Source organism: Hemiscyllium ocellatum, chromosome 30 (assembly GCF_020745735.1).
Source record: "Hemiscyllium ocellatum isolate sHemOce1 chromosome 30, sHemOce1.pat.X.cur, whole genome shotgun sequence".
Lineage (NCBI taxonomy): Eukaryota > Metazoa > Chordata > Chondrichthyes > Orectolobiformes > Hemiscylliidae > Hemiscyllium > Hemiscyllium ocellatum.
Genome location: NC_083430.1, coordinates 47,133,978 through 47,152,827, shown reverse-complemented (window position 1 = coordinate 47,152,827; position 18,850 = coordinate 47,133,978). Strand labels below are relative to the sequence as shown.

Here is an 18,850-nt window from a genome sequence, read left to right as displayed (position 1 = left end):
GACAGGACGATGTACTCAGGAGATGAGACAGTGTAAGAACCACGATACTGAAAGTCACAGGGTTTTAGGAAATGTTACACTTCTAATTTTGGAGATGGACCCAGCTAACGTTCTGGTGGATGTGGCTGGTGGGGGTGAGGTTGGAGTATAACAAACTAGGAACTGGCTCATGCTGACACAGTCAGTCTGAGGGCTGATGGGAACCAAACGTTTGCAGATCCAACCCTGTGGCCAAACACAAGTATTGGAAGCATAAAGGGGGCAAATGGAAGGCATCTATTGGAGCCATGTTGGCCAATCACATAATGAATAGAGGGATGTTCGCCGAGCTGGGAGTTTTTGTTGCAAACGTTTCGTCCCCTTTCTAGCTGACATCCTCAGTGCTTGGGAGCCTCCTGTGAAGCGCTTCAGAGGCTCCCAAGCACTGAGGATGTCACCTAGAAAGGGGACGAAACGTTTGCAACAAAAACTCCCAGCTCAGCGAACAGAACCACAACAACGAGCACCCGAGCTACAAATCTTCTCACAAACTTTGAATGAATAGAGGGAGTTATGACCATGCCAGTACTACTTGTCTACCCACCCACCCCATCCACCACCCACCACCCACCACCCAGCAAACTGGCTAGGCCACTGAATGGTGAAGAAAGAAGATGCGTTCAGCAAGAAGAGTTTTCTTTACTGTGGGAATTACTGGAGAGAGCAAAGGGATGGAAAACATTGAACTCAGTTGTATTTTGGGCCAACTCAATGCCTGACTCCATGCACACCAAGATCCCCCACACCCTATTATTAAAAACTTCCTTTCTTTTTGGTGATGTTAACCAAGGGACAGATGTTGGCCAAGCCACTGCTTGCACTCCCTGCTCTTGTCGGAATGCAGCCATTGGAGTGACACACAGCCACAGTGAAGGGTAAAGTTGGTGAAGAAGGAGTTGGAGCTGAAAATGTGTTGCTGGTTAAAGCACAGCAGGTCTGAGCCTGCCTGGCACCCTCTCCTCATTCCTGATGAAGGGCTCTGGCCCGAAACGTCGAATTTCCTGTTCCTTGGATGCTGCCTGACCTGCTGTGCTTTAACCAGCAACACATTTTCAGCTCCAACTCCTTCTTTGTGTGGAATGATGCTTCTCGATATCACCCCAAAATGGCCTGGCATTAGTATGAACATGTTCCTTAGCTCTTGATTCCCTGTTTGCTTCAGAAGGCAGAGTCACTGAATCTATTCATAAGACAGAGGTAGATCGATTCTTGCTCGGTTATAAGGCAGTGGATGGGTGTGTGTGCATGTGTATGTGGGGTGTGTGTGTGTGTGTGTGTGTGTGTGTGTGTGTGTGTGTGTGTGTGTGTGTGTGTGTGTGTGTGTGTGTGTGTGTGTGTGTGTGTGATGTGAGTGTGTGGGATGTACGTGTGTGGGGTGTGTGTGTGTGAGGAGGGTGTACGTGCGTGTGGGGGGTGTGTGTTTGGGGGGGTGTGCGTGTGTGGGGTGTGTGTGTGTGGGTGTGTGTGTGTGTGTGTGAGGTGTGTATGTGTGTGTGTGGGATGTGTGTGTGTGGGGTGTGTGTGGGGGGTGTGTGTGTGTGTGGGGTGTATGTGTGTGGGTTGTATGTGTGTGGGGGTGTATGTGTGTGGGGTGTGTGTGTGTGTGTGTGTTTGGGTGTGTGTGTGTGGGGTGTGTGCGTGTGGGGTGTTTGTGTGTGTGTGGGGTGTATGTGTGTGGGGTGTGTGTGCGTGTGGAGTGTATGTGTGTGGGGTGTATGTGTGTGTTTGTGTGTGGGCTGTGTGTGTGTGGGGTGTATATGTGTGTGTGTGGGGTGTATGTGTATGTGGACTGTGTGTGAGGTGTGTGTGTGGGTGTGCGTGTGTGGGGTGTGTGTGGGGTGTATCTGTATATATGTGTGTGTGGGTGGGGGGTGCATGTGTGTGTGGGGGTGTATGTGTGTCTGGGGTGTGTGCGTGTGGGGTGTGTGCGAGTGTGGGGGGTGTATGTGTGTGTGGGGTGCGTGTGTGTGGAGTGTGTGCATGTGTGGAGGGTGTATGTGTGTGTGGGGTGTGTATGCGTGTGTGGGGTGTGTGTGTGTGTGTGTGTGTGGTGTGTGTGTGTGGTGGGGGATGTGTGTGGGGGGTGTATGCGTGTGTGGGGTGTGTATGTGTGTGTGTGGGGTGTATGTGTATGTGGAGTGTGTGTGAGGTGTGTGTGTGGGTGTGCGTGTGTGGGGTGTGTGTGGGGTGTATCTGTATATATATGTGTGTGGGTGGGGGGTGCATGTGTGTGTGGGGGTGTATGTGTGTCTGGGGTGTGTGCGTGTGGGGTGTGTGCAAGTGTGGGGGGTGTATGTGTGTGTGGGGTGCGTGTGTGTGGAGTGTGTGCATGTGTGGAGGGTGTATGTGTGTGTGGGGTGTGTATGCGTGTGTGGGGTGTGTGTGTGTGTGGGGTGTGTGTGTGTGGTGGGGGATGTGTGTGGGGGGTGTATGCGTGTGTGGGGTGCGTGTGTGTGTGGGGGGGAGTATATGTGTGTGTGGTGTGAGTGTGGGGTGTATATGTGTGGGGTGTGTGTGGGGGTGACGTGTGTGTGTGGGGTGTGTATGTGTGTGTGTGTGTGTGGGATGTGTGTGTGTGGGGTATGTATGTGGGGGGTGTGTGTGGGGCGCATGTGTGTGGGGTGTGTGTGTGGGGTGTGTGTGTGGGGTGTGTGTGTGTGTGGGGTGTGTGTGTGTGTGGGGTGTGTGTGGGGGGTGTATGTGTGTGTGGGGTGTGCGTGTGTGTGTGGGGTGTGTATGTGTGTGTGTGGGATGTGTATGTGTGTGGGGTGTGTGTATGTGTGTGTGGGATGTATGTGTGTGGGGGGTGTGTGGGGGTGTGTGTATGTTTGTGCGTGGGTGTGTGTGTGGGTGTGTGTGTGGGGGGTGTATGTGTGTGGGGTGTGTGTGTGGGGGGGGTGTATGTGTGTGGGGTGCGTGTGTGGGGTGTGTGTGTGTGGGGGGGTGTATTTGTGTGAATGTGTGTGTGTGGGGGGGTGTGTATGTGTGCGTAGGGTGTATGTGTGTGTGGGGTGTGTGTGTGTGTGGGGGGTGTATATGTGTGGGGTGTTTGTGTGTGTGTGTGGGGTGTATGTGTGTGGGGTGTGTGTGTGGAGGGTGTGTGTGTGTGGGCTGTGTGCGTGTTTGTGTGGGGTGTATGTGTGTAGGGTGTATGTGTGTGTGTGGGGTGTATGTGTGTGGGGTGTATATGTGTGTGGTGTGTGTGTATGGGGTGTATGTGTGTGTATGCGTGTGTGTGGGAGGGTGCATGCGTGTGGGGTGTGTGTGTGTCTGTGTGGGGTGTGTGTGTGGGGTATGTATGTGTGTGTGGGGGGGTGTATGTGTGTGGTGTATGTGTGGGTTGTGTGTGTGGGGTGTGTGTGTGTGGGGTTTGTGTGTGGGGGGTGTGTGTGTGGGGGGGGTGAATGTGTGTGGGGTGTGTGTGTGTGTGGGGTGTGTGGGGTGTGTGTGTGGGGTGTGTGTGTGTGGGTGTGTGTGTGGGGTGTGTGTGTGTGTGTGGGGGGGATGTGTATGTGGGGGGGTGCATGTGTGTGTGTGGGGGTGTGTGTGTGTGGGGTGTATGTGTGTGGGGGGTGTGTGTGTGGGGTGTGTGTGTGGGTGTGTGGGCAGGGTGTGTGTGTGGGGGGGGGTGTGTGTGTGTGGGGGGGGTGTGTGTGTGTGGGGGGTGTGTGGGGGGTGTGTGGGGTGTGTGTGTGTGTGTGTGTGTGTGTTTGTATTCAAAGCACAAATGGAACAGCCAAATGGCCACAATTGCTCCTAATTAGTCTGGATGGTCACTGGAGGAAAATATCTGAACATTGCAAACATCTCTCTTTCAACCACATCTTTTTATTTTTAAACTATTCATAATGGCACTGGATTGTGGCGACAATTGAAGCCTTTCACTGTACTTTACCGTGTTGTTCATTGGAGAGGACAAGCAACAATACACCGTCATTGATTCCCACACCGGACCGAGTGTTGGAAAATGGAACCAGAATAACTGCACAGACTCAAAGGGCCGAAGGGCCATTTTCTGTGCTGTGGAACTGGGTGATTTAACCCATAGTGCTCCGGTTTCCTCCCACATTCCAAAGATGTGCAATTCGGGTGAATTGGCCATGCTAAATTGCCCGTAGTGTTAAGTAAGAGGTAAATGTAGGGGTATGGGTGGGTTGCGCTTCGGCGGGTCGGTGTGGACTTGTTGGGCCAAAGGGCCTGTTTCCACACTGTAAGTAATCTAATTTAATCTTATCCTATCAATGGAAGTCAAGATTTTCCAACCTTGTGTCCTCGTTGTTCAATCCCCCTCCAAAAGGAAGGAGAATGGTCTAAAACTCAGGACATTCATTCACTCATCCAGTCAGCGGTGCCCTTTTCAAAGAGGTGTCCCTTTAACCTGCTCTGCTCCACATCCCTGTGGGAGTTCTCCCTCAGGTCCAATCCCCTTTTGACCGAAGTGACAGAAGTCCACTGAAACAAGAAGGAAGAGCAGCAGGTTTACAACAGAGGAGGAGAAATTACTACTGTCAAAGGGAAGTGTATCTATGGAATGCACTGCCCAGGGTGTGGTGAATGCCAGGATATGGGGTACATTCAAGGAGGAGGGAGCCAGATTTTTAATTAGTAATGGGTTGAAGACTGTGGAGAGTGGGAAAATGGAGTAAAGGCCAAGCTAAGGTCATCCACGATTGTATTAAATGGCAGAGGAGGCTCAAGGGGCAGGATGACCTTCTCCTGCTCCTAGTTCTTGCTAGACCTGAGCCATTATCTCTGTTTTCTCTCCACAAATACTGCAAAACCCACTGAGTTTCTCCAGCACTTTCTGTTTTTTTTAAAATTAAATTTCAGATTTCCGGCATCCAATCTTCTGCTTTTAATGTACACAAAAATAGTGGGGATCCGCGAACTTGTAAATGAAGACAGAAAATGTTGGAAATATCAGGACACCTGTCAGCAACTGAGGGCGAGAGAACAGGGTTCTAATGAAAGGTCTCCAAACTCTCTCTCTCCTTCTCCACTGTCCAGTCTTCCATTATTTCATCTGAGGGAAATCTTAGTGCATTTGAGGGAGACAGAAAGTCTTGTTGAAATAAATAGTTCTGCCTCGATGATGAGTTTCATGTAATGAAGCCGGACCTCAGTCTCAATCATTTTGGAAACCGCTGCTGAAATGTTGGGCGGTCTGAAGATTAAACAAAGAAAATTGCAGGAAATATTCAGCGAGCCCTCTTGCACAGACGCTGGGCTACCTTAGACAGCAGAACGGATTTCTTTATATTAAGAAAAAGGCTAATAAGCGAAGGTTATCCATAGTGTGGATAAATGTAGAGCCTGCAGAGGGCAGGTTGGATTGCATACAATTTCTGGTTGAGCTCTCTCTCCATCCGGAGTGATTTAGGGGCGGATCATTACTGAGAGAGAGAGAGAAAGGGAGGGGGGCTGGAGGGGGGGGGAGTGTTGAGAGCAGTCGGTGGAGACAGAGAGAGAGTGAGGAGGACTCGGATCTCCAGTGCTAGTGGCTGCGGACCGCTGACTTTGATCAGAGAGAGAGAGGGGGAAGAGAGGGGAGTGAAATCGACGAGGGGCCAACTCCATCCTGATCAGAGACAGAATAAAGAGAGACAGAGACAGAGAGGAGGCTTCGCCTTCAGTAGGATTCTACAGCAGACAATCCGCTCTCCATCCCCTGTCTGTGAGTGTCACACCATGGGCAGACTCCCAGTGCTCTGCCTCTGTCTCTGCCTCTTCAGCTCCAGCCTGTGTCACATTGGAATGGTGAGTGTGACTTCCCTCCCTGCTGGGGAGGTGGGTACACCGGTGAGGGGGGGGGGTTATTGTGGCTGCAGAATTGATTCGGAATGGAGCCTGTGTTTTTCTCTGTCTGTCTGTGTCTGTGTTGGGGAGTGGAGGGGTTTTATTCCTCACAAACAGGAGAGCAAACTGTCACAGTGACACAAGTGGCTGCTGCCTTTGATTTCCATGGTCTTTTACATTGGAACCGAGCCCCCCCCTTCCCCGGGGGGAAGCCTGCTCTGCACTCCCAGGTGGGTCTCTGGTCTGTGTCACTGTGGATTAATCTCTTCACCCACACATGTATTCCATTCCTTCTATGTACCCAAGCATCTTCCACTTCTCTCTCACCCTCTTTTTCTTCCTCTGGTCTCCATTGCTCCCTCAATCTTCTCTTTCTCTCTCACCTCTTCCATCTCTCAGCCCTTCTCTCTATCTTCTGTGCCTTCTCCTCTCACCCCTCCCCTTCTATCTTTCATCTGCTCTCTCTGCTATCCATTATTCTCTCTCATCACTGGGTCTCTTGCTCTTGTTCCCTCTCTCACTATTTCAATCTCTCTCCCTCACTCTCACTCTGTTTTCTCCTCTCTCTGTCTCAGTCTCCCTTTCTCTCCCTCTGCCTCAGTCTACCCCAACTCTCTCTCTCCCTGTCTCAATCTCTGTCTCTCAGTCTGTCTCCGTCTTTCCCTGTCTCTCTCCCTCACTATATTAAACACAATCTCTTTTTTCATTCTCAATTTCTCTCTATCTCAGTATCTCTCTCTCTCCTCTCTCACACCGTATCCCTCCCTCTCTCACACACTATATCTCTGTCACCCTCGCTCTCACTATCTCTTGCTCCCTTTCTCTCACTTACTGCCTTTCTCTCTCACTGTCTCTGTTTTTTTTCTCTCACTACCTCAGTCTCTCTCAGTCACTAGCTCTGCCTCCCCCTCTCTCACTGTCTCTGTCTCCCTGTCCTCTAGTTCCTGCTTTATTTGATTACATGCTGGTTATTAAAATTGAGATTCAGCAGGGTCACTGAGTTCATCGGGCAGAAACTGCTATTCCTTACCTTTGAGAGATTTCTATGTTTATGAGAGAATGTGAGATCTTCTTTATTTCAGAACAGTTAACCCTTGATTGGCTGTGAATGGTTTGAAGGTGTGTGCAGGGTACTTGCAGAATGTTCATATTGGATGAACACTGGAGATGGCTCCTCAGTAGATTGTGATGTGCTGAATGTTGTACAGTGTATTATGAAGACACACATTGTGCTGAGCTAGAAACATGTTGAAATCTCATGTCTGATATTAACAGTAGTCATATTCGTGGGTACTGGTGATAGCTCCGTGAGAAGCGTTCTGATATTTTGTGTCAAAGCTTCATTGGTTCAATCACACTCCAGGTATTTGAGCTTTTAATCCAATACTGCCAATCCAGTGCAGTATTGAGGGGAGTCCAGTAATTTCAGAGGTGCTACCTTTCAGATAAGACTTTACACTTAGGGCTCATCTGCCATTTCAGGTGGTTGTGGTTGATCCCAAGGTATTCATTTGCAGAGGGATCAATGCTCCTTCCTGGTAGTCTAGCCTGTAATTGTCCCTCAATCATCATTAAGGCAGACAGACTGACCAGGACGTGATGGGCCAAATGGTCTCCTCCTCTGTCCTGAGGATTTTGTGATTCTCTCGGAGGTGTGTGAAAACCAGCAGGCACAATTCCCTGAATTACAACAATGTATACACTTCAAAAAGTATCTCCTTATCCATAGAAGGACTTTGGGACATTGAGGTTATATTAAAAAATTTCTTCCTTTACTGAAAGATGAGGAGATAGCGAACCACAATAACCTTTCCTTTCTCCACCCCCGAAAAAAGATCAAATTTAATAAAAATTTGATGATGTAGTGGCTAAGCCCTGAAGGCGATGATTAAAGTAGCTGCCTATTGTCACTGGCTGGAATTATCGTGGCAATCTCACTTGAATGGAAATATACCTGGGTCTCAATACAGAGTCTGTTGGGTCTAAATAAACCAACTGAGTGCTCCATTGTTCTTTATTCTTCCTTAATTAATATCCAACATAGTCCCGTTTGAGAGACTGACCTCATCCTGCTTGGAGCAGCTTGGCCGAATTTGTGTTAGATCTACAGCTGGATTACACGATTTCTATATATGAGTACAACGGTGCAGCTATATGCTGTCCGCTGAGTGTGGTGTTCTGACTGGCTCCCTGCGTCTGTAATATACTGATGTTTAATTCAGGCCCATAATTCAAGCTTCTATTGCACCATCAGATGATTCATGTCTGAGGAAGCACAGGCCCAATTGTACTGGCACCAGTCCAAAGTTACTGTACTCTAGTTGACCTCAATAACCTATGTTTTATGAGCCTGTGTGGGCTGTATTATGTGACCAAGTGTCTATATTTCAGTCCCACCTGTAACCTATAAATGAGATCAAAATCTGTTTATTACATCTGTAGCAACCCACCTGAGGGAAGACCGTGTCATACATCGTAAATCCCTCACCCATTAAAATGTTTCAAAGCCACTGCAAGCAGAACTTTCTTCCCATGGCTTCTCAACTCCCCATGTCAATGTTGACCTCACCCGTTATATCTGAAGCGAAGGCAAATGGACGGTGGTCCCCGCCAGACTGACCCAGGGCAGGGCCCACTTTAAATTTGTGATTCCCAGTTGCCTTCTTGTTACATCAAGTTTCTCCCTCTCCTGCTGGTCATTTGTCAATAAACCTGTAGCTTTAATTGTGTCGGCACATTGTGCAATGTTACGTAGAATCAGCAGCTTCTGCATGTGGTCACTACTGTTGGAAAACAAATAAAAACAGACCTGAAACAGACAAATCTGATACTTGAAGATTGTACTCTAATGGCGGGGAGGTGAAAGTGAGGACTGCAGATGCTGCAGATCAGAGTCGAGAGTGTGGTGCTGGAAAAGCGCAGCAGGTCAGGCAGCATCCAAGGAGCAGGAGAATCAACGTTTCGGGCATAAGCCCTTCATCAGGATTCCTGATGAAGGGCTTTTGCCCAAAACGTCAATTCTATCTAATAGCAGGTGTCTATTTCAGTGCAGCCACTCCCAACATTTGTATGCTGTTTTAATTTCAAAGCCATTATATAGAGAAAGAAATGAGAATATTTTATCCACAATTCAACAACATTTCCTTCCTCTCTTTCTGGTAGTTCCTTTCTTGGCCATTTCAGGTTATTACTTCCCTTGCCTGTTCTCTTTCTCTCTTCCTCTCTCCTGAAGTCACTGATTGACGTTGGAGATGAAAATATATTTGCGGCTTCACCTCTCCCTCATCAGCTTTACAGAGTGTATGGGGAAAGGATACTTCTGTGGAGCGATCTTTGCGATAAGCTCTTTGTTAGATGCATTTGTGTTATTTCTGTGTGTAGTGACCAATGGAGTGGTTGTCTGGCTACTTGACCATGGAGGCCATCACAGGACAGCCTGATCTAGTCTCCATTGTGCACCCACACAGGAACCATATTCAGTAAAATGATAATCAGGCAATAGCCAGGAGTGGGAAACCTGATGAGCTTTCAACTTGCACTCAAATGGCTCTCTGGCCATGGCTGTGGCTATCCTGGCTGAGGGCAAAAGATTGACTCTGGGACTCACAGAGCAGTATAGCTCAGTTACATGGACGGCATGGTGGTTCAGCGGTTAGCACTGCTGCCTCAACAGTGCTAGCAATCTAGGTTTGATTCCAGCCTCGGGTGACTATCTGTGTGGTGTTTGCACATTCTCCCTGTGACTGCGTGGGTTTCCTCTGGGTGCTCCAGTTTCCACACTCCAAAGATGTGCAGGTTAGGTAAATTGGCCATGCCAAATTGCCCATAATGTATAGGGATGTGTAGATTAGGCGCATTTGTCAGGGCTAAATTTAGAGTAATGGGAAATGGGTGGGATACTCTTCGGAGGGTCGGTGTGGACTTGTTGGGCTGAAGGGCTGTTTCCACACTGTAGGGATTCTAAGGTTGCTAGGAGTGGGGAGTTTTGGTCAGGGTTGGATGCTATTCTAGAGGGTTGGTATGGGCTGAATGGCCTCTTTCTGCACTGTAGGGATCCTATGGTACGTGCTGCCATATCCCTGCAAGTCATCACAGTGCTTCTGTATGGAAAGTGTCAGAGCCTTAGTCAGTGTGGAAACATTGTTTTGTTTTCACCCTGACTCCCCAGTCCAGGTCTGCACCCCACTGCAGTGCTGTAGTGACAAGAAGGGCTGTCTTTCTGATGAGAGATCAAACCAGGGCACTGTCTGCTCTCTCAGGAAACCGCATGCTGGGATTTGGAAGGTGAGCACGAGAGTTCACCCAAGCCAATAATTATCTGTCCCGTAGAGCTAAATAAACAAGTTAATCAGAGCAGTATCTCATTTCAGTTTGATATCTCACTATACTCAAAGTGGCTGCAGTCTTTTTTCAATTACATCAAATCAAGCTAAAATTACAATGTCAACATTCATTTCATTGATGAAAAGATGCTTTGGAAGATCCTAATGTTGTGAACGATGCAGGTTCTTTCATTCTTTCTGAGGCATACAACAAGGGGTCAGTGAAATTCAAAATGAGAGTGTGTTAATTGAACGAATATTTGTTGGAATTTTGTGGCAAATAGTTGAGTTTAAAGCTTGCATACTCATAAAAATGTGTAAAGAAGTATAAGTGTGTAGATTATTGTGAAGCAATGGGCCAACAAGACTCACTATAGAGTCTGAACAAAGGGTGTGACAATTGTACAGTTAAAAATATAGACAGACAGTATTGCTCTCCTGTGAGAGCTGTTCCTATCCATTAACAATCTGAGCTCTCATTGGATTTATGCTGTCATTTGTGTTTAACTGGAATATCTGTAAATGCCTGGGAGTGGGGGTAGGAAAATCAATTTCGGCCTTTCTGGGATTAAATTAGCAGAAACTGTAATTCTTACAGAGGTTTCGAAGATGCAAACTCACGTCAATATTAGGCACGTCATGGTACTCAGTAGTGGATTGAAGACATCCCCCATTTGCACAGCAGACTTTCACTAGTCAATCATTGTTGGCATTGATTTTTTTCACTTTTGAGGAACAGTGACTTGTATTGAAACTTTTTCATCCAAGATTCTGCTGTTTGAATCTTAACCAAGTCCCATTTATCCATCACCTCCCTGTGCCTATTGACCTATACTGGCTCCCGTCCAACAATGATTTTACTTCAAAGTTCTCCTCTTTGAGTTCAAATCCCTTTATGGATCCATACCCATCCCTCCCACTGCAGCTTTATCTAATCCTTCACTCCTTTCAACTTTCTGCCTTCTTCCAATTCTCCAACTCTTGATAATTCACCATTTATTTCACTTCACCATTCATGGCCATCTTTTTCAGCTACCCTACCTTCTCAGCTCTGAAATTTCTCCCCTAACTCACTTCAGCTCCTTTACCTCTACTCCCACTTTTGAAACAATACTTACAATCTTTCATTATGATTGTAGGGAAATGTTCAGTTTGATAGGGTCCACTGTCCATTTACCTTTGCTTCAGATATGAGGGAAATGGTGGTGAGTTGAAAAGTCGTAGGAAGAAAGATCGTCTTTCAGTGGTTTTGAAACAGTTTACTGGGTGAGGGATTTATTATACGTGAAGTGGTTTTGATCAGAGGTAGATTTTAATTCATCCTTTAGCAATATCTCTTCGCGTGGCTCAGTGTGAAATTTTTTTGATAATTTCTCCAACGAAGTGACTTTGGATCTTCTCTCGGTGTCAAATTATTACACAGAATCTTTTAATGGCAAAAATATGAGTTCAGAGTAGGCTGCTGAGGTAAAGACAGGAAGAAGAACTTGCATTTAAACAGCACTTTCATGCCCACAATGAGCTATCCAGCAAATAAAACAGTTCTGAGTGTGGATACAGTTATGATGCTGGGGAAAAATAGCAACTGATTTGAACATTGTAAGCTGCAGCGATCAGAAATGATGCCAATAACAAGGCAATTTGTTTTGGTGATTTTGGTTGAGGACTAATTAGGAAGATGGCCTACTCTTTTTTGAAAAACATCTGATCTTCTATATTCACTATATTTACTTATGCACTTCATTTGAAAAACAGCAGCTCAGACTGCAGCACTCTCAGTACTGGCAGGAGAGTGGATCTCATTTCCTCCTTCCTGCTCTCCCATTTTCTCCTTCTCACTGTCACCCATTTCCTCCTCCCTTCTCTATCTCCCCTGTTTCCACCTCACTTCTCTCTCCCCTTTCTGCCTCCCTCTCTCTCCTCCGCGTGTACTCTTTTCCTACTTTTACCTTCTCGCTCTCTCTCTTTCGTTCTCTTTCTCTCTCTCGCTTTTTCTCTCTTCCTCCCCCTTTTCTCTTCTTCTGTCCTTTGAATTCTGTTTTTATGTCATCCCAGAATTAAAGTACTTTGTCGGTTGTCCAGTACCAAGCTCTTGTTCTGAAGAAGGGTCACTGAACCATGAAACATTTCTCTCCACAGATGCTGGAACTGCTGAGATTTTCCAGCAATTTCTATTTTTGTTTCTGATTTCCAGCATCTGCAGTTCTTTCACTTTTTACCAAGCTCCTGTAGCCTTAGGAGTTGTATTTTTGTCGAGACTGTATGTAAATTGCTCTCTGACTGAAAATCCATACACCTGAAATCGATACTCAGAATCTTGCAGCTGAGGGAAGCCAGGTTGTGGCTGCCAATTTTTTTTTCCGCACACTGTTTGAAATGTTTGGCTGTGTTCACAGGAAGTTGATGTAAATTGTGAGATAATTTGCAGACTGGGTCAGGGAGAAAATGAATCTCATTTCTCACAGTTTGAACAATCCAGCTCTTAACCTATTGACTCCGCACATAATATCATGTTCAGAGCCTTGTGGCAGCCTGGCCATTGGGTTTCAAAGTAGACCGCTAGAGGAACGAGCGTGCATCTGAGTCACCAGCGTGTGAATATTAAGGAACTCAAACCCAGTGAGTGGCTGCATTTTTTGTCCTCTTTGCTGCAGACTAGGTTGGTCATGAGCCTAAAGGTTACCACACGCAGAGGCAGGGGAGAGGCAGAGATGTGTACCTGCAAACAGGTGCTGGAGGACCTCTGCAGTTATCTTTAATCCCTCGCTTACACAGGCTTCTATTGTAGGGCGGTCACTGCAGTGTATATTGTTAGTAAACCAAATTCTCACTTTACCAACTTGTGTGTAAAAAGTCAGGCATCACATGACACGGGGTGACAGTCCAACAGGTTTATTTGAATCCTCAAGCTTCCAGAGGGCTGCTCCTTTGCCGGGTGGAGACAGGCGCAGAGGCACACTTCACCCTGATGAAGGAGCAGCGCTCTGAAAGCTTGCGTTTTCAAATAAACCTGTTGGACTGTAACCCGGTGCTTGACTTTGTCCACCCAAACCCAACACTGGCACCTCCCTAACTTGTGTGCAAGGGTCCATTTTTCCCAACATTCTTCTCCCTGTCCCCCAATCCATTTTCCTCAATTTATGGAGCCCACAGCAATGCGAAGTGTTTTAACCAGTCCATGTGGTATACTCTGTGTATAGAAACCTCTCACACAGTCTCCTATTGGTCTTCAGTCTGTTGTCCAGGACTCCCTCACAAGTACAAGCAGTTTGTGTGCCTCCTCCTTACTGAGCTGTCATGTTGCTACTGAGTAAAATACGGTGCTGGGAGGTCGCTCTATGATCTTTTTGACCCTGTGTCCACCAGCAAAACTGGCAAGGATGTGTGTGGGGTAGGGGAGGGGCGAGGGGGCAGATTGTTCTCATGTGGGTCAGCTACCCAGCTGGAAGATAGAAGGAGGTGGTGGGGAACTGGGATACAGGGGCCTCAAGAAGGTCCGTCCCGAGTTGTCCTGAGAGATCACATTAAAGGATTCAGGCTGTATGTGATTTTTGAGAAGATTTGTAGCTCAGGTTGAGGTTGAGGTTGTAAGTTTGCTTGCCGAACTGGAAGATTTGTTCTCATACGTTTTGTCACTGTAGTGGGTAACATCATCAGTGAGCCTTCAGTGAAGTGCTGGTGCCCGCTTTCTATTTATGTGTCTTGGTCTGTTATGGTGTGTGATATCACTTCCGGTTCTTCTGGCTCTGATAACACCCACCTTAAGAGACATTAATAGAAAGCTCACTGATGCTGGTGGAAGTGAGGAGATCAGAGTTGAGAGTGTGGTGCTGGAAAAGCACAGTGGGTCAAGCAACATCTGAGGAGCAGGAGAATCGACGTTTCAGGCAAAAGCCTGTCCTCAGGAAATCCTGATCTGCTGTGCTTTTCCAGCATCACACTCTCTTCACCAAAGATGGTACCTAGCATGGTGACAAAATGTCTGAGAACAAATCTACCAGCTCAGCAAGTGAACTTACAACCTGATTCAGGCCGCATGTTTAAAAACACAGCTGTGCTTTGGTTGGATCCATTCACGATACCATGAAACCATTTAGTTTCTGTTTCGTTTATTTCAAGCCTCCAGCATCTGCAGACCTTTGTTTTATTTCTTGTGCTATTGAGGTTACTCCCAGACTCAGGAACTGTATGGCTTTATCAGTTTCAAAAGGAGAGAACGTGGAGAGGCGATTCGACAGACATTGACATCATGAGAGGCCTAGACACAGGAGATAGATAGAAGCTATTCACATTGATGGCAGAATGACAAGTACCAGAGGGCACCCACTTAAGGTGAATAACAAAAGAACCAAAGGTTACTTGAGGAAACTCTCTCTTTCCCACAGCATGTGGTTTGGTTTTGGAAGGTGCTGTCTGAGACTGTGGCAGAGGCAGGTCAGTCAAGCCTTTCAAAAGGGAATTGATAAAAGCTGAAGAAACTGGGAAAGGATGGGAAACGGAGTAGGGCTGAGAGGACTGAATTGCTCATGGTAATGAGCCAGCATGGATATGACCGGCTAAATGGCCTCATTCTCATGCTGTTTCCGCCTCTTGGTCTCTGGGAAAGTCCAGCCCACAGGTTGATGGTTCCTGACAGGGTGGAGTTCGGTCCAGGGTCATGTTGAGTTGAAGCAGGAACTGAGAATCCACTAGGCTTGTACATGCTAAGCCCAGAAAACCTTGGCTTGGGTATTTTCCTACGATGGTCTGAACCATTTAGTGGAGAGGAATGCAGCTGGTTTTGGTGGTGGGCAGGAGGTTTGTAGGAATATCCTGGTGGCAAGGACGTCTTGTTTCATTATGCTGGTCAGAAGCTGATTAATCTGCAGCCTCTCCATCATGTACAAGTCAGGAGTGTGATGCAATGCTCCTCACTCATTTGGGTGAGTGCAGCTCCAGCAACACTAAGAAAGCTTGATACCATCCAGAACAAAGCATCCATTTGATAGACGCTATCCATCGCTTTCAATGACTCCCCCCTTCACCACCAAAGCTCAGTGGCCGCAGTGTGCACTGTTGACAAGATGCACCTGCAGAAATTCATCAAAGATCCTGAGGCAGCAACTTCCAAACCCTTGATCACTTGCCTCTAGATTACATGGGAACACCACTCCCTGCAAGTTCCCCTCCAAGCCACTCACCATCCTGACTTAGAAATGTTCAAAGTTTGTGAGAAGATTTGTAACTCGGGTGCTCGTTGTTGTGGTTCTGTTCGCCGAGCTGGGAATTTGTATTGCAGGCGTTTCGTCCCCTGTCTAGGTGACATCCTCAGTGCTTGGGAGCCTCCTGTGAAGCGCTTCTGTGATCTTTCCTCCGGCATTTGTAGTGGTTTGAATCTGCCGCTTCCAGTTGTCAGTTCCAGCTGTCCGTTGCAGTGGCCGGTATATTGAGTCCAGGTCGATGTGCTTATTGATTGAATCTGTGGATGAGTGCCATGCCTCTAGGAATTCCCTGGCTGTTCTCTGTTTGGCTTGTCCTATAATAGTAGTGTTGTCAAAGTCGAACTCAAGTTGCTTGTCATCTCCGTATGTGGTTACTAAGGATAGCCAGTCGTGTCGTTTCAACCAGCTATCCTTAGTAGCCACACACGCAGATGACAAGCAACATGAGTTCGACTGGGACAACACTACTATTATAGGACAAGCCAAACAGAGAACAGCCAAGGAATTCCTAGAGGCATGGCACTCATCCACAGATTCAATCAATAAGCACATCGACCTGGACCCAATATACCGGCCACTGCAGCGGACAGCTGGAACTGACAACTGGAAGCAGCAGAGACAAACCACTACAAATGCCTGAGGAAAGATCACAGAAGCGCTTCACAGGAGGCTCCCAAGCACTGAGGATGTCACCTAGACTGGGGACGAAACGTCTGCAACACACATTCCCAGCTCGGCGAACAGAACCACAACAATGACTTAGAAATATATCACTATTCCACCAGTGTCGCTGGATCTCCCTCACAACATGTACCTACCACAGCAGTTCAAGATGACAGCTCCCCACCACCCTCTCAAGGGCAATTAGGAATGGCAATAAGTGCTGGTTCAGTCAACAAAGTCCCCTGGAATAATAAAGAAAAGGTGGCTGAAATTAGGCTGGTGTTCACTGAAGTGTTACGTTCTTTTGGGGTATCTTATCGGCCTGGGGAGGCTATATGTTCACTTTATTCCACATGGATCATAGTTACATGTAGGATGGGTTGTGTTTCAGGAATTAGTTTCTTTACCCAAGCGATAATTAGTACAGTTTTATTTCCTTTGCTCCCCTTCCTTCTGTTCTGGGCCACAGTCCTACAGAGGTAGTGCCAATCTTCAAGGGATATCCACTAATTTAATTTAATTTCTTAATCTCTGTTCACAAAGTCTGAGAGCAGGATATTCAAACATTCTATTTTGCATTATCTTCAAATTTTTTATTGATTGTCAGAACATCAGAGAGTCGTGCAGAAATTGTTGATGGCTCACTAAGCATCATCTAATCAGACTAACACATTGTTTTTTATCAGTCATGGGAAGGAGGGGTTGGAGTGTAATGAGTTAAAGCAGACTGTGTAATATGTTAACGTGACTCATTATCCAACAGCACAGGAAGTGATAAAGTGGCCTTGTTCTCTCTGTCAGCCTATTGGCAAGATGAAATCACAGTGAGGTCTTCTTTTGGAAAAGTTAATGTTTTCATCAAGTCATGTGGCAGGACACAATGTGTGTTGCTGACAAAGACCCATTTTTGACTTGCACCCATCAGGACAATTTGCAAGAATGCCAATGTAAAGACAAAAGAGCTTTTATAACATGTGAGAGGAGCACACTGGTTGGTTCACAAGTGGACTCTGATTAGCAGAGGCTTTGCCATGGAAGTGTATCATTAATATGATGACTGGCAGTTAACTGCTGAACTTTGCTTGTACTTAAACCAGGAAGATGAATTTGACTGCTCATGGTATTGACCTTTGGAAATGAACGAAATGTCTTTCTGCTGTATCGTTGAGTGGAAACAGGAGCAGTGTGTGCATATGTTCACTCTGTGTGCAAAGAACACAGTCCTGTTTATTAATATGCATAGCTTCCAGTTCACACAAGTGTACTTCATTGTCAGGCCCAAATTATAATCCCGAATCCTGAATTCATTGTCAGCATAATTCTTTGTGGCATTCAGGTTCATTTCTGTTTTCCTTACCTCAGCTGTAAATATTCTTTAGCAGCACAATTCGACCAAAAGTATGTTCGGGGATAGTTGTGGACGGGAACCAATGCTGAGTGTGCGGGGGTGAGATCAGGGTGATTACAGACCACACCTCAAGCCCCAGTGCCCTCGCATTGGCAACTTTGATTCTGCAAGACACCGGTCTCCCACAAGAGAACTGTGTCATACCTTTCATGTGTGAATTAACCCAGCTGCGAACCTCAGTCCTGGTGTCTTTGCTCAGGGAGTCTGAACTGGTGCACCCTTTCACATGCCTGTTATGGTCTGGAGTGATGGGTGGTGGGAGTAGACCCTCCAAAATCCTTTCTGCTGCACGCTGACCAGGAATCCCTTCCTACTCGTATTGCCTGCAGTCGGGATGTGTTAGAAGGATTTTCAGGTTGTTCATCCACATTACAAACACCATCTTCACTGCCTTTCAAATCATGGAGTGGGAATTAAATCCAGAGATTCTGAACCAATAGGAAGCTACAGCTGCTCTGCTACTCAGTATGGACTCAGAACTGAAATCAATAACTGCTATCTGACGTTATTTCACAATAATTTTACAATAACTTTCTGTAATTGACATTTTGTCCTCCTTGGCTAAAATCACCAATTCCCTTTTAAAGGTCATATTCTGTAATGTAATCGCTCAATTTGGTGATATATGATGCACAGACTGAACTGTGAACAATACCCTTTGCAAGAAGTAACCCATAACATATTCATCTGTAAGTCACCTATTTGCAGCTACCTCCTTCCCTTCACGCCTGCCCTACTATCCTGCAACATCCTTTGAATGCTACAGAGCTTCAAAACAATTTCTGCTTAGTTCCTACAAGCACTCACACTTGCAAAAATAATGAGACTCTTCAAAAAGATGTTAGCACTTACTTTTGAACCTTTTCCACTGGCACATCGTTGCTGGTATGAAATAATAATTCAGGATAGCAATTATTTCGATCCCTGCTCCTTTCTCACCCATGCAGCTGGGGATTATTGCTATTTTCCTGGACGTGTAACAAATGGTCCTGGAAATCTTGCATTGAATTTAATCTGCATCCTGATTTAAAATACATAGTGTTGACACTACAGCAATCAGCCTGCCATGAGGTAAAGATGGATTTCCAAGTGGAGATTGATGAGACTTACCCCTCAGTTTATTATGTGTCTCGGAGTAGTGTACCAGTCTAGTCACTGCTGTAATTGAAAATTTAACACCGAGGAGAAACATTATAGCAGCATCTTTTAGAAAAGCTACATGGTGCTGATATTTTTTATCTTCTGACCAATTGGACAAACACAAGAATGCCATATTTCCAATTGATCATAACAGGATCGAATGTGGACATTAAGAACCACACATCCCATTGTATAACTTATTATAATTGCTTTAAATTTGGCATTCTTGTGTTAGACCTGAGGAGTACATGATGAACATCTTCACCAAGACAGGACACTAG

The 18,850-nt window shown here is 46.4% G+C and overlaps 1 protein-coding gene across 1 annotated transcript in view; it reads left to right on the top strand.

Moving 5' to 3' along the window:
* The first annotated feature begins 5,488 nt into the window (after positions 1-5,488).
* Positions 5,489-18,850, top strand: part of LOC132829938 (syndecan-3-like) — a 223,086-nt gene continuing 209,724 nt past the window's right edge. Inside the window, exon 1 of the mRNA XM_060847363.1 lies at positions 5,489-5,796. Within this exon, the coding sequence (XP_060703346.1) occupies positions 5,728-5,796 (69 nt within the window). The 5' untranslated portion in view covers positions 5,489-5,727. The remainder of the gene's footprint in view (positions 5,797-18,850) is intronic.